General features: G+C 52.0%; 2 protein-coding genes across 2 annotated transcripts in view; one reads left to right on the forward strand and one right to left on the reverse strand.

The window, feature by feature from the left end:
* The first annotated feature begins 1,870 nt into the window (after positions 1 to 1,870).
* SCD5 (stearoyl-CoA desaturase 5) overlaps positions 1,871 to 12,956 on the forward strand; it is a 197,577-nt gene continuing 186,491 nt past the window's right edge. Inside the window, exon 1 of the mRNA XM_075544133.1 lies at positions 1,871 to 2,379. Coding sequence (XP_075400248.1) covers positions 2,148 to 2,379 — 232 coding nt within the window. The 5' untranslated portion in view covers positions 1,871 to 2,147. The remainder of the gene's footprint in view (positions 2,380 to 12,956) is intronic.
* On the reverse strand, positions 10,398 to 10,657 carry LOC142443585 (small ribosomal subunit protein eS27-like). Its single transcript, XM_075544905.1, has one exon. The coding sequence runs from the start codon at positions 10,651 to 10,653 to the stop codon at positions 10,399 to 10,401; it is 255 nt and encodes an 84-aa protein (XP_075401020.1). The 5' UTR covers positions 10,654 to 10,657; the 3' UTR covers position 10,398.

Raw genomic sequence — 12,956 nt, forward strand, 5'->3', positions numbered from 1 at the left:
AGCTGCTGATGGTTTTGAACTGCTGACCTTGAGGAGTGAAGCCCAACTGGCAATCAGTATGCCACCAGGCTTCCTCCCCTCAACCCTCAAAACTCATTTTCACCCAGTCAATGCTGACTCATAGCAACCCCCTGTGGGTTTCTGAGACTATAACTGTTTATAAGAATAGAAAACCTGGTCTTTCTCCCACAGAGAAGCTGCTGGTGGTTTTGAACTGCTGACCATGTGGATCACAGACCAATGCTTAATCACTACACCAGTAGGGCTCCCTTCCTACACCAGTAGGGCTCCCTAAATCATCTGCTTTACCCATTACCTGATTCATAGGGACTATCTATAGTGTTTCCAAGGTTTTGAAAATCCTTTCAGTAGACAGCCTCATCTTTCTTCCTGAGGGTGACTGGTGTGTTTGAACTACAGATCTTGCAGTTAAGCAGTCCATTGCAGACTGCCTACCTGACAGCACCACCAGGGTTCATGTGCTCTAAAAACCCACCCCAGGCATGGAGTCAATTCTGACTCAGAGGAACCTTGGCCCTAGGTTGGGAGAAATGGGCAGACACAACATTTTTGCAGGGTGTTTTCCTTAGAATGTTCTAGGTGAGTCCCCTCCCCCAAGGTTGATTTTTAATGGCTCTGACTTGAAGGTTATTATTCCATTAAATGAGCTGTAAAAAGCCCCCTAAAACTAACAAGCACACACCCACCCGTGGCCAACAAGTTCAGCCCTACTCATGGCGACCTCACGTGTTACAGAATGTAACTGTCCCATGGGGTTTTCTTGCCTGTGATCTTAAGGGTCGCTATGAGTTAGAACCCACTTCAGGGCAATGGGCTGGGAATCTTTAAAAGAGCAGCTCACCCAAGTCTTTCTTCTTTAGAGCCTTTGGGTGGATCCCAACCTCCAAACTTCTTTAGTGGTGGGTTGCAAACAGCTTGCACCCTCCAGGCTCCCCAAAGTAGTAGCTAATTCGCCCCCAATCTGCGGTAACAAAGCTGTGTGCGGCTCAGTGAGCAATGGCATATTGTTAGCTACCCATCAGCGCCCACATTATCTGTGTGTCTACCAGTGGGCACTAAAGGACCCCGTGGTTGGAGCCCTGGTGACTCAATGATTAAGCGCTCTACTGCTGCCTGACAGGTCGGCTGGGCGACTGGAAGCCACTAGCCAGGAGAAAGGTATGGTAGTTTGTTTCCTTAAAGATTCCAGCCTTGGAATCTGTATGGGGCCGTCCTACTCCTAGTGGAGATCACCTGGATGGCAAAGGGCTTGGTTTTTAAAGTCACAGTTGTTCTCCATTCCTCCTCCCACTGGTCCAGCGGGCCATGCTGACGGGCAGACACCAGGGCATTGAATTGTCATCTTGGATCTGGCCTTAACTTGCGCTGGGAACACTGGGCTAGTGTTTTAAATTTTCCATCAAAGTGGTCTGAGACTTAGGGAAGGAGGGGGAGGGGAGGGAGGGAGAAAGGAAGCAGAAGGGAAATAAAATAAAAGAAAGGAAAAGAGGATGGAAAACTTAAAAAAAAAAAAGGCTAAGCGTGGCAAAGGGTATTTTGAGGGGTTTGGAAAAACCCCAAATCCCAAACCAGCAGAAATGCCTTGTGCGGACGCTCTGCAGGCTCACTGGCCCAGGACCCAGGAGCACCCGCGCCCCTGGTCGGAGGCTGCCGGCTGCCTGCCCAGAGGATACCCTCCTTGGACTCGGAGGAGCTCGGGCCGCGGAGGCCAAGGGGGCGCCTTTCTCTTTAAGAGCCCCCCAGGCAAGCCTGATTGGCTGTAGCTATGCAGGGCTTTCTTCTCCCGCGGCCTCCCGGTGCTCCCGCCCCGTCGCTTTCTGCGCTCGCGCTCCACCCCCCTCATCCCGCCCCCTCCGCGCCCCTTCCCGACCCTCGGGCTCTCCTCCTCTTCCTCGCTGCCCAGCGCTGCCCGACAGTGGCGTGGGGGACGTGCCAGCAACAGATGCGGGGCGCCCAGAGGCGCATCCGTAGGCCAAGCTGAGCGCCCGGCGGAGCGGGATCCCGGGAGGAGGGAGGTGCAGAGAATCCCCCCTACCCGGCAGAAGCCCCCGCCGCCCGCCCGCGAGCTCCGCGCAGGCCGAGCTCTGCCTGCCGCCGCCGCAGCCGCCCCGGCCCCTCTCCGAGCCATGCGCGGCCCGACCGCCGACGGGGCCCAGGTGCCCTTCTGCAACGCCAAGGAGGAGATCTGCGCCCGGGTGGAGAGCTCCGAGGGCGCCGGCGCCTCGGCCAGGCCGGACGCGCGCCGGCAGCGCCCGCGCATCGTGTGGAGGAACGTGGTCCTGATGAGCCTGCTCCACCTGGGGGCCGTGTACTCGCTGGTGCTCATCCCGCGGGCCAAGGCGCTCACGCTGCTCTGGGGTAAGTCCCGCCGGCGCCCCCTGCGCCCCGGGCGCCGCGTCGGGGCTGCCTGCGCGCGCGGCGGGCCGGGCTCCGCGGGCCGCTGCCCTTCCGGGAGTGCCGTCCTCTGCCCTCTGGGACCCGCAGGGCTTTCTGCCCAGGGATTTTAAACTTCGGCCTCCCGGACTGTCTGCCGCAGGGAGCGCGTCGGTCGGCTCCGGGAGGGAGAGCGCGGAGGAACCGGAGCCCGCGGCGCCGCGGCTGTGCGCCCAGCCGTGTTCTACGTTTTGCCCCCGGGGACGGAGGACCCGCGGGAGGGTCGTGTCCCAGCCGCGTCCCCTCCCTGGGATCCCCGGCTCCTCTGCCTCCTCCGTGGGCCACCGTGGTTAGGGCTGATCGAAGGACTAGGAAGGTAACGAAGGCAGGAGGAGAGAGCAGCCCGGGTTGGAGGCTTGGTTTTTGCCCGGCAGAAATCAGTTCTTTTTCTGTCTCTTCAAGACCATGGTCCCTGCCCGTCCCCGCCCCCCCCCCCCTCGCCCCCACCGCCCTGGGCAGTGGATCTTTGGTACCCAGCTGCAGGTCTCAAGGCTCCGAAGTTTCTTGGGGAGAAAACCGAGCCCCAGGCGAGAGCGCTCTTCACACAGCACAAAGCTCCGACAGTGGCTAAGCCCTTCTCCAGGCCCCCAGACGCCGACTGGCCCCCCCGCGGGTCTGTATCTATCCGACCCCTTGTAGCTGCACATCCACCCTTCCTGGCAGAGGAGGGAACCCAGTAGTCTACCATCACCGAAGACTCCCAAGGTTTTGTGCCTACCCTGCAGGACCTGGGTCCCTGACCCTGGAAGCACCCCGCACTTTCTTTCTCCCACCCTCTTGGCTCCGGTCACCGCCACCGATGGCAGTAGCCAGGACAGGACAGGACAGGAGGTGCAGGCATTGATAGCCAGGCTGAGAATTCCACTCGGTAATCCAAGAAGCCTTTGCAGCTCCCGTTTCACGAGATCTCCAAGGAATGGAGCCGGGAGAAGCACAACCTACTTTTATTGCCAGAAGGGAAGAGGGAGGATGGAAATTAAAAGACCTTTTTCTTCAAAGCTCTGTATTTGGGAAAATGCCAGCATCAAATGCCTAGGTAGTTAATGAGCCACGGAGGCGCCAAGCCCTCCCTTAACTGTGCAGCCCCAGCGCTGGGAAGCCAAGCTGTGGAGGATGCAGATGCCTTGACTTAGGGGGATGTGACTGAGGGAGGGAACACACAGTGGAGGGATCATGAGAACAGCAGGGGTCTTCCAGAATCTGTGAAGAATCCCAAAGTTCCCCTTAGCTCCCAGTAACTGCCTACCTCATCTCTGGTCAATGGTGTGCCTCCCTCCCCCACCCACCCCCATCCATCCTTGTTAAGTGTGTTTAATTCTATTGCCTGCCTCCTCCTTGTATCTCCTAATTACCACGACACACTCCCACCCTGCCAACAAAAGCCTTTATTGCCCTCGGGTCCCTATTGAGGGCCTCTCCCATCTTCCGGGGGCTGTGCCCAGCACTAGACTTAGCCCACCCGCCTCTCAGAGACCCAGGCTTGTCTTCAATAGATGCAGTGTTGGAGAGCTCAGGGAGGAGGGGAGGAGCGACCCCTTATAATGTTCTCTGACTCCTACCTGCCTGGAGCGCCAGCGGCCCCACAGGCCCCACTCCTGGCAGTCACAGATCAGCTGACAGCCTGACGCTGGCCCCTGACCAGAAGCCAGAAGGGCAAGACCCTCTTCTCTAGGCTTGCCTTTCCAGGCTGTTCTTCGTGGTGAAGACAGAATCTATGCTTTAAAAGACCTTGGCCAAAGGACACATTCCCTACCGCAAACTCGTCCAGCTTCTTGGGAGAAGCCAATACCCTGCAGGGATTGTCGAATCTCACGCCTGTGCGTACTGAATATCCTGCTGCCTTAGCTCTCTCATCAGTTCTGTTCCCTCAGTTTTGAGCCTTTCTCTATTGGTCCTTCAACGCCACAAAGAAGGTAAATATGCAGCCAGGCAAGCAAGGAGAGAGAGAGAGAGAAAGGGCCAAGAACATCTAATATGAAGGGGCTTCAAATAGTTCATGGAAATGCGTTCAGTGGAATGAAACGATAATGGAATTTTACAGGCAGCTTTTGGAAGCTCCCTCACATACGCATTGACAGAGCAGACAGAAATGGATATTCTGTGGTTTCAAGGTCCAGGGTTATGGCCCAGAAACATTCCATGCAAATGGACCTTTCCTCCATTGGGACCGTTAAGTGCGTTAAATGCAAAAATGATGCTCTGATCTGTAAACCCCACTTAATTCACAATCAAAGTTTAAAAAGAGAAAACAAGTGGATCGTAAGTGATAGATGTCTTTTGAGCAAAGCTGTGAGGATCAGTTGGCCCGAAGGCTTGGATACACAGAGCACCTGAAAGACCGAGGGACCACGGATGCAGGGGTATAGTCCCTGAAAGCCTTGGTGCCTTGATGCCCCAATCCCCCCCTGGAATGTCTCTTCCTCTCCTGTCTCCCACTGGCTTTAACTTTGTGCCAGTTGATGCACCAGTGGATGGCTCATCTACCTTGGGGACCCGAGTTGTTAGGCTGAGCCCATCCACCCTCTACCCCAGGTGAGGTTGCCCTGGAAACAAGAGGCATCCATGCAGTGTACCCAGTAGAAGGGTGTGTTAGGTGTGCAGTATTCAGAGAACAATTTGCGTGGTAATAAAATATCATCCATAAAAGATCCATCAAGTTGTTCGGTCTAGCCTCCTCCACGGCCTAGCTCCCCCACCCACCCCCTGCTTTTTATTATTCTCTTTGGGGCAGACATATTTTTTTTCTTCTCCTCCTTCTGATCTCTCCAGTTTCCTGAGTGGGCAAGCTGTCAGAACAGAATGCTCCTGGTGCCCTCAGGCCTTGAGGGATGAATTTATGAGTTTCAAGGACAGAAAAGCAAAGGACAGCTGGAGGGGGTGGGGTGGGGGAATCCTTCCCTGCAGACTTGAGCTCACAGAAGGGCCTCCTGAGACTTAGGCCAAAGGAGCAGTAAATTGATACCTTGACTACGCAGGTGGGGAGAGCACAGGTGGGGAGACCGTGAGGGCATTGAACGATAGTTAGGGACTGAGATAAAAGTCGTAGGGCAGTTTATCCCTGATTGCCTGTCGACATTCTGGTTGGTGGTTTCCAGAAATGCCAGGGACAGTTCAGGTTTCTCCCAAATGTCACATTCTCTCAGTGTGTCCCGGAGTGACATTGTGGTTCTTTGCTCACAAGATAACTTCCATGACAGTCCTGGGCAGGTAGCGCAGTCCACGCCAGGACTGCCCTCCCTTCAGTGGCTTGGCCTGCCTTCGTTTGCCCTGTGGAGGAGCAGGCATGGCCATTGTGTGAGCTTGTCCCAGAAACCCTGGGGCCCTACCAGTGGCTAGAGCATCCGGACCCTCTGACGTGGGCCGTAGCCTATTGATGGTGGGGATTCGGAGAGGGAGGCAATTTGGAGGTTACATTCACGAAATTCGGCCCAATTCAGAGAATTGCTCAACGGGAGTTGCTTTTTAGGCATTAGACAAAAATAGGCCAGCCATGACGAAGATGATCCTGATGTCTTCGCTAAGTTGGGCTGCTTTTCCCCTCAAGTCCCCTAGGTGGTGGAGAAGCCCCTAGAATTGGCCAGGGACTTCTGTCTTCTTGCCTCCAGGCTTTCTCGGTGGACAGAGCTCAGCGGAGGGGCAGTCCTAGATGTGAATCCCCACTCTCTACTTACTTGCCATCTTGGTGGCCTTTGGTATCTGCAAGCCTCTGTTTTTCTCCCAGTAAAATGGACACCTGAGTGCCAATTGCTGCTGAAGTTGACGGAGCATGAAGGATGGAGGACAGTGCCTGGTCCTTGCTTGGCGATCAGCCATTGTTAACCGTCATATACCTGGTCCCAAGACAGGGTCTGTCTCCCGATAGAAGCGAAAAAAGTCGTGCTGCAGCACAATAGATTCTACAAAACTCACCCCACTCGGCGCCCTTCCCTTCGTGGCAGGGAAAAGCCTGTGTCGGCTTTGGGAATGAGGGTTCATTTTTGAAAGCTCCCCAAACAGCTGAGCACAAATTTCCCCTTTCCACTCTCCCTCTCTCAGTCCTTCCACTCCGTCTTCCTCCTCTTGCATCTTCTTTCATTTCCCAAAAGGACAATGATTTCATAGCAAAAACTCTCTTTGTTCAGCTGACAACTCCCCTGGCCCTCAGGACTCAGTGCCTTTTTGAGCACAGCTGGGTACAGTGGCGGTAGAATTCAGCCCTCTGCGTGTCTTCGGTTTTTGTTTCAACTTGTGATTTCTCCTCCTGCCCCTTTGAGTCATCGTTTGAAAAAAACAACAACAAAAACCCTTCCGAGCTCAGGGAACTACTAAAGAGGTGAATCAATCTTTTCTAAAACCTCCTTGTTCCCAGCTCAGCAGTGTTGCCACACTCTTGCATTTTCAGTAAATGGCGAGGCATTCAGGCCGGAGTGCCGCCGAAGCAGATAGGCTAATTTGCGTTTTCGCAGGCCTCATTGTTCCAGCAAGTGTTTATGTATAGATCAAGACGGACATTCTTTGGTAAATTTTAAAAAAGCAAAGAGAAGGTCACTGCAGACTGCTCTGTGATCATGACATGCGCAGTCATGCTGCCGAGCAGGGACCTGCGTTGGCATCCCGGCACTGCCCCGTAGCAGCTAGCTCCTCAGCCTCCCGCACAACCCCTGATAGGTGGGAGCCTGTTTCCTGCAACATGGCCTGATAGCAGAATGGTTAGGTGACGTCAAATCAGTTCCGACTCACAGTGACCCTGCGTACAACAGAGCGACACCCCTCCTCGTCCTGCGCCACCCTCACAGTTGTCACCTTTTAGCCCGTTGTTGCTAGCACAGTGTCGGTCCATCGTGTGGAGGGCCTTCCTTTGTCACATTGCCCCCTACTGGACCAAGCATGATGCTCTCTCTCCAGGGACTGGTGTCTCCCAACAACACGCCCAAAGCTCAGGACATGTAGTCTCCTCAGCCTTGCCTCTCAAGAGCACGCTGGCCATCCTCCTTCCAACATAGATCTGTTTGTCCTTCTAACTGTCCATGGTACTTCCACTAGTCTTCTGCACCACAATTCAAATGCACGATTCTTCTTCAGTCTTCCTTAGTCAGTATCCAACTTCCACACCCATATGAGGCGATTGAAGATACCATGGCTTGGCTCAGGTGCTACACCTTAGCCCTCAAATTCTGCTCTTCAATACTTTAAAGAGGTTTGGTTCGGCACATTTACCCAAGGCAGCGCGTCACTTGGTATCTTCACTTTTGCTTCTGTGAGCAGTGATGGTGGATCCAGGCAAGATGAAAGCCGTGACAGCGCCAGCCTTCCCTGGGCCTGTTTGTGCTCTCGGCAGTCCACCGTCGATGGTGCTGTCTGCTCGTCTCACCTGCAGGCGGGGGACTGTGCCACAGAACCTGCACTGGATTCCTCGGGACCTTACATTGCTCTGGTTCACATATAAGTCGTCTCCTTTAAATTCAAATACTTGACCGTGAGCTTCTCTGTGAGTATCATGTTTTAGTTTTTACGTTATCCAGGTTTATATATTACCTATGTTGCCAAAATTATAATGACTGCTTGGGAACGCTATTGATCGATTTGAAAATCTATTGGTGCCATAGACTTGGTGGCGCCTTTAACTCCTTCGTGACCTGTAGGCTGTATAATGCCTGCCTACATTTTTTTCTCCCTTCAAAGTTTAGTGGGAAGCTTTTATCCCACTTTCGTGCATGTCCACTATCAGGTGGACCCACCTGTATACCAAAGAAACCCATTGCATTGGATAGAATTTCAACTCATAGTAACCCTGCATGCGTGTCACTAATGTATCAAATCCATATTATGTTGCACGTTGTTCCCCATCTTATTCAAAATACCGTCTTTTACAGAAAACACATGATTTTAACAAAATATGCGAAGCAGAAAATAGTTCAGTCTTGAGAAGGTTGTGGTTTCACAAAGCTAAAAAACCATTCTCTTCCTTGAGCATCTCTGTGGACATCCGCCTCCCAGTCCCCCTGCTTGGATGCATTGCATTATTTTGGACACGACATTGGGGTTTGGGAGTGAGATGGTTCAAAGCCCAGCCTCCATGTGTGGCCTTGAAGCAAATCAGTTACTCTCCCAGCCTCAGCGTCCTCACCTTCCCAGGAGGGATGGGGATGGACAGCAGCATCAGGTTGCAGGTAGAATGAAATGGATCAAGGAAGAGTGCAACCTGGGACCTGGCTTCATGCACCGCTCTAGTGTTTCACTTGGCACTGACCCAGGCAGCTCCCACTTGGAGGAAGCCTGTGTGTTAGGCCAGGTTGACTAGAAAAACGAACTCATTGGGACTTATATGTGTGTACGTGAGAGCTTTATATCAAGAAGTAAGTATGCATCAATAAAACACCCCAGCCCAGTCTATAAGTCTGATATTAGCCCATGAATTCTACAGACTCACACAGCACATGCAATGATGCCGAATGCAGGAAGATCCCAGGCCAGCGGGTGGAAAGTCCTGTGGATCCAGTGGCAGTGGAAGCATCTCCAGGGCTCTGGCTGCCATCAGTGTGGCTCCATGTAGCTTGTCTACAGGAAGGTGAAGCAGAGAGTGTCCCGCTTCCAGGGAGGAAGAGAGGAAGTCACAGAATCCTCAGGAGAAGGCCATGCCCATACAGGTGCATCATGGGCTATGACCTGATTGGCAGGCTATATTCCACCCCTTTCGCTCAGGTTGACAGACGATTATGTAACTGCCACACCCTGGTTGTGGGAAAGTCTTGCTTGTATGTAAAGCCAGTTTGTCACCAATTTTATTTCTGTTGGCTATGGATTGGTGGTCCTGACAACAGGTAATCATTCCTCATGTGTGAATGAATTTCAGAGCTTCCTGGTTTGGCACATATTCCTTTATCCACAAATTCATTCCATTCTTTCCCATTTCCTGTGTGTCAAAAGTGACTGCACATCAGAATTACTTAGGGTGTTTAAAACATTTCCAGAAGCTAGGCCTCCACCCCGAGTGTGAAAAACCGGGTGGAACAAAACACCCCCGTGGCTGTTGCGTTGATTCTAGTGCGTGGAGACTCCGCATGTGCAAAGATGATCTTTGCTCCAGAGGACTTTCTGTTGGAAGCAGAGGCATTGCTGGGTGAATTCGAACTGCCAACCTTCCCGTAAGTAGTCAAGTGCTTAACGGTTTGTGTCAGTCAAGGACTCAGATTAGGGAAATCTTCACACCATCGCATTCAGTGTGGCCGGGGTAGAGTGAACCTCTGCCGTGACTCTAGGAGAACCTCACCTGTTCCTACCAGTTCTTTGAGGCTAGAACTTTCATACTAAGTGTGTGCGTGAACCAAAGCCAAACCAAATGCACCACGGTTGAGTGTGTAGCTCCTGTTGTTGTTGTTAGGTGCTATTGAGTCGGTTCTGAGACATAGCAACTCCATGTAAAACGGACACATTGGCCACGCCACCATCCTCTCAATTGTTCCTGTGCTTGAACCCATTGATGCAGCCACTGTGCGAAATTATCTTGTCAAAGGTCTTCCTCTCTTTCACTGCCCTGCTCCTCTGCCAAGCATGGTGTCCTTCACCAGGATAGCATGTCCAAAGTACATAAGATGAATCATATATTTTCCTCTAGGGAGCCTTCTGGCTATATATACTTCTTCCAAAACAGATCTGTTTGCATCGATTCTTCTTTGGTCTTCCTTATTCAGTCTCTAACTTTCACATGTGTAAGAGGCAATCAAAAACATTGTGGCTTGGGTAAGATGCACCTTAGTCCTCAAAGCAACACCTTTCTTTTTTAACACTTTCAAGGTCTCTCTTTTTTTGGTTTACAAATAATTATTTTGGGAGCTCTTATAGCTCTTATAACAATCCATGCATCAATTGTATCAAGCACATTTGTACATGTGTTGCCTTCATCATTTTTTTAATCCAAAATGGGTTTATTAGAATGGCTTCCAACTCATCTCGACTCAGGGCCTTTTAGTGCTGCTTCCGTCTGAAGGAGCATCCTTCTGCGAGCCTTGCTTTTCCTCCTGTAGGCTGACAGAGGACAGGAGAGCAGCCAACACACAAAACTACTGTTTGTGCATGGCTGAAGACCGTGGTGATTTTATAGCAGCCTGGGCATTTGACATCCATGAAGTAGGAATTGGGGCTCTGCACCAGGCGCTTCTTCTTGTGTTTTCTCTTCTCCTCTTCGGGAGAGGGGTGAAGGAGATTCTTTGTGAGAGGCATGATCACTGAGTGGTCGTCAGCGCCGGAAAGGCGCCTTCATCATTTAAAAAATATTTGCTTTCTGTTTGAGCCTTAGTATCAGCTCCTCATTTTCCCCTCCTCCCTCGCCTTCTCTCCCATCCTCATGGATCTGAGCAATGGTAAATTATTACTGTTTGGTTAAAGAGTTCTTGTGCAGGCATAGACTTACCCAGTGCGATGTGCCATTTGATCTCTTCACTGCTGCTTCCATGGGCACTGACTTGTGGATCAAACTCATAGCAACCCTCTGTATCTGAGCCTGCCTATCTTTATGGGAACAGATAGCCTCATCTCTCTCCCGAGGAGCAGCTGGTGGGTTTGAACCACCCACCTTGGTGTTAGTAACACTCATCCGACAGCGCCAGCCGGATTCCTTACAGGAGTAGAAAGTGGTCCTGAATCTGCATCCATGTTCAGTAAGCATGTCCTTTTGTACACAGGCTGGGTCTGCTTTATTTATTTATTTCTATTAGGGGCTCATGTATGGATTTGCTTTTATGAGGTTTTCACATGGCAAGCACTCTGCCGCCAGTAGAAAAGGTGGGCAGTTTGAACACACCTAGAGGCTCTTCAGGGAAAAGGCCTGGCTCTCTGCTTTCATAAGGATGACAGCCCAGACCATTGCTACATGGAGTTGCGACTGCATCTCACAACAACAGTAGCAGGTAGTGATCTTAGTTATAATTTCTAGGCTTTGAAAACAATAACAACAGCAACACAATGGAGACATTCCTTTAGGCGTTCTGATGAACAGCCAGAGCCGAGCACCATGATTAACTTTATATATGCGCTTCCCCCAGGATCTGCCGGGCGCTGGCATGCCCTCTTAAACAAGACACCGTCCCCGATGTCGACTCTGGTTGAAAGAGATCAGCAAGCAGGTGTAACTGCCAAGAGAGTGCCTTGGAGGCCATACTGATAGCGCCATGGCGACAGTCCCCCAAGCCTTAGAGCCGTGCTACTCCGCGTGGACTACTGCCCAGCACCACCAGCACCACTTGGGAGCTGGATAGAAATGCAGGCCCTCATGCCCCACCCTGGCCCTATTGAAGCAGCACCAGTGAATGAGCTCTCAGGTGGTTGATCGGTGCACTGAAGTTAGGGAAGCACGCTGGCTCAGGTCCAGCCACAGGCTGACCATTTAGAAAGGCCGCCATCAGTGGGGTTTTGCAATCTCCGCGGTGAATGACTGCCTTCCCTTTGCTTCCCCTCCTACACTCCTGACTCCTCGTAGCTTATTTTAGAACACGCCGGGATCCTGCTTCTCATGACAACAATAGGCCGTTGCATAAAATCTTTCTACTGGCAGTAGCGATGTTTAATTCATGAGCTGGAAAATTAATTTTATTTTCGTGAATAGAGCTCTGTGCATGACTCTAGGAAATCCAGCCCGTCTGCTTCACAGACACCTGGTGAGGCTGGGGGCGGGGGCAGGGAGGAGGGCTGTGCTCCTCAGAAGGGGGAATTGGTTAGGATGCCTTTGGCTGCTGGTGGCACAAAACTTGGCTGTCAGATGGCATCGGTGCTAAGGGAAATGTCTAATTTCACTGATAAGAAATCCTGACTCAACCATGTCTTTAAGGCTGTGGGTTTCTTTCCAGCCATCTCAGCCTTGATTGCATTTAGCTGTCCTTATGGTGACAAAGTGGCTGCCCCAGTTCCAGGAAGCACATACAGTCGACCTCAAGTCCATGGAAGAAGAGAGGCGCTGCCCCTTTCTGATCCTGTTTCATTGCAGAGGACACCTAAGCCCGAGGCTGGCTTCCCCAGGCTCCTGTGCAGCATGGTGGTAAAAGCCTGTGGTCAAACCCATCGCTGCTTACGCTCTGCCTCCTTCACTCCCTCTCCCACCGCCCTCGTCCCAGGGTCGCCACTGCTCCAGGAAGACCTAGGCTGTTTCACATGCTGGTGACTCTTCCCTTCTACACCCAACCCCTACACTGCTTCTACACCTGCCAGCACCGCCTCACCCACTCCAGCCTCTGCCATTGAGTTGATTCTGGTTCAGAGTGGCCCTGTGGACCCCAACCAAGTCATTGAGTCCATGCTGATGCATAGCGACCCGATCTATAGGACAGGGTAGAACTGCCCCTGTGGGTTTCCGAGACTAACTCTTAACTGGAGTAGAAGGCCTCACCATCCTCTTGTAGACCGGCTGGTGTTTTTGAACTTCCAACATTTTGATTAGTAGCCCAATGCATCACCATGATGGCACCCTATAGAACACTTCATTTGCATGCCTGTCTCCGCCCCTGCAGAATTCCTTATTCATGTCATTAGCA

This window comes from Tenrec ecaudatus, chromosome 3 (assembly GCF_050624435.1).
Source record: "Tenrec ecaudatus isolate mTenEca1 chromosome 3, mTenEca1.hap1, whole genome shotgun sequence".
NCBI lineage: Eukaryota > Metazoa > Chordata > Mammalia > Afrosoricida > Tenrecidae > Tenrec > Tenrec ecaudatus.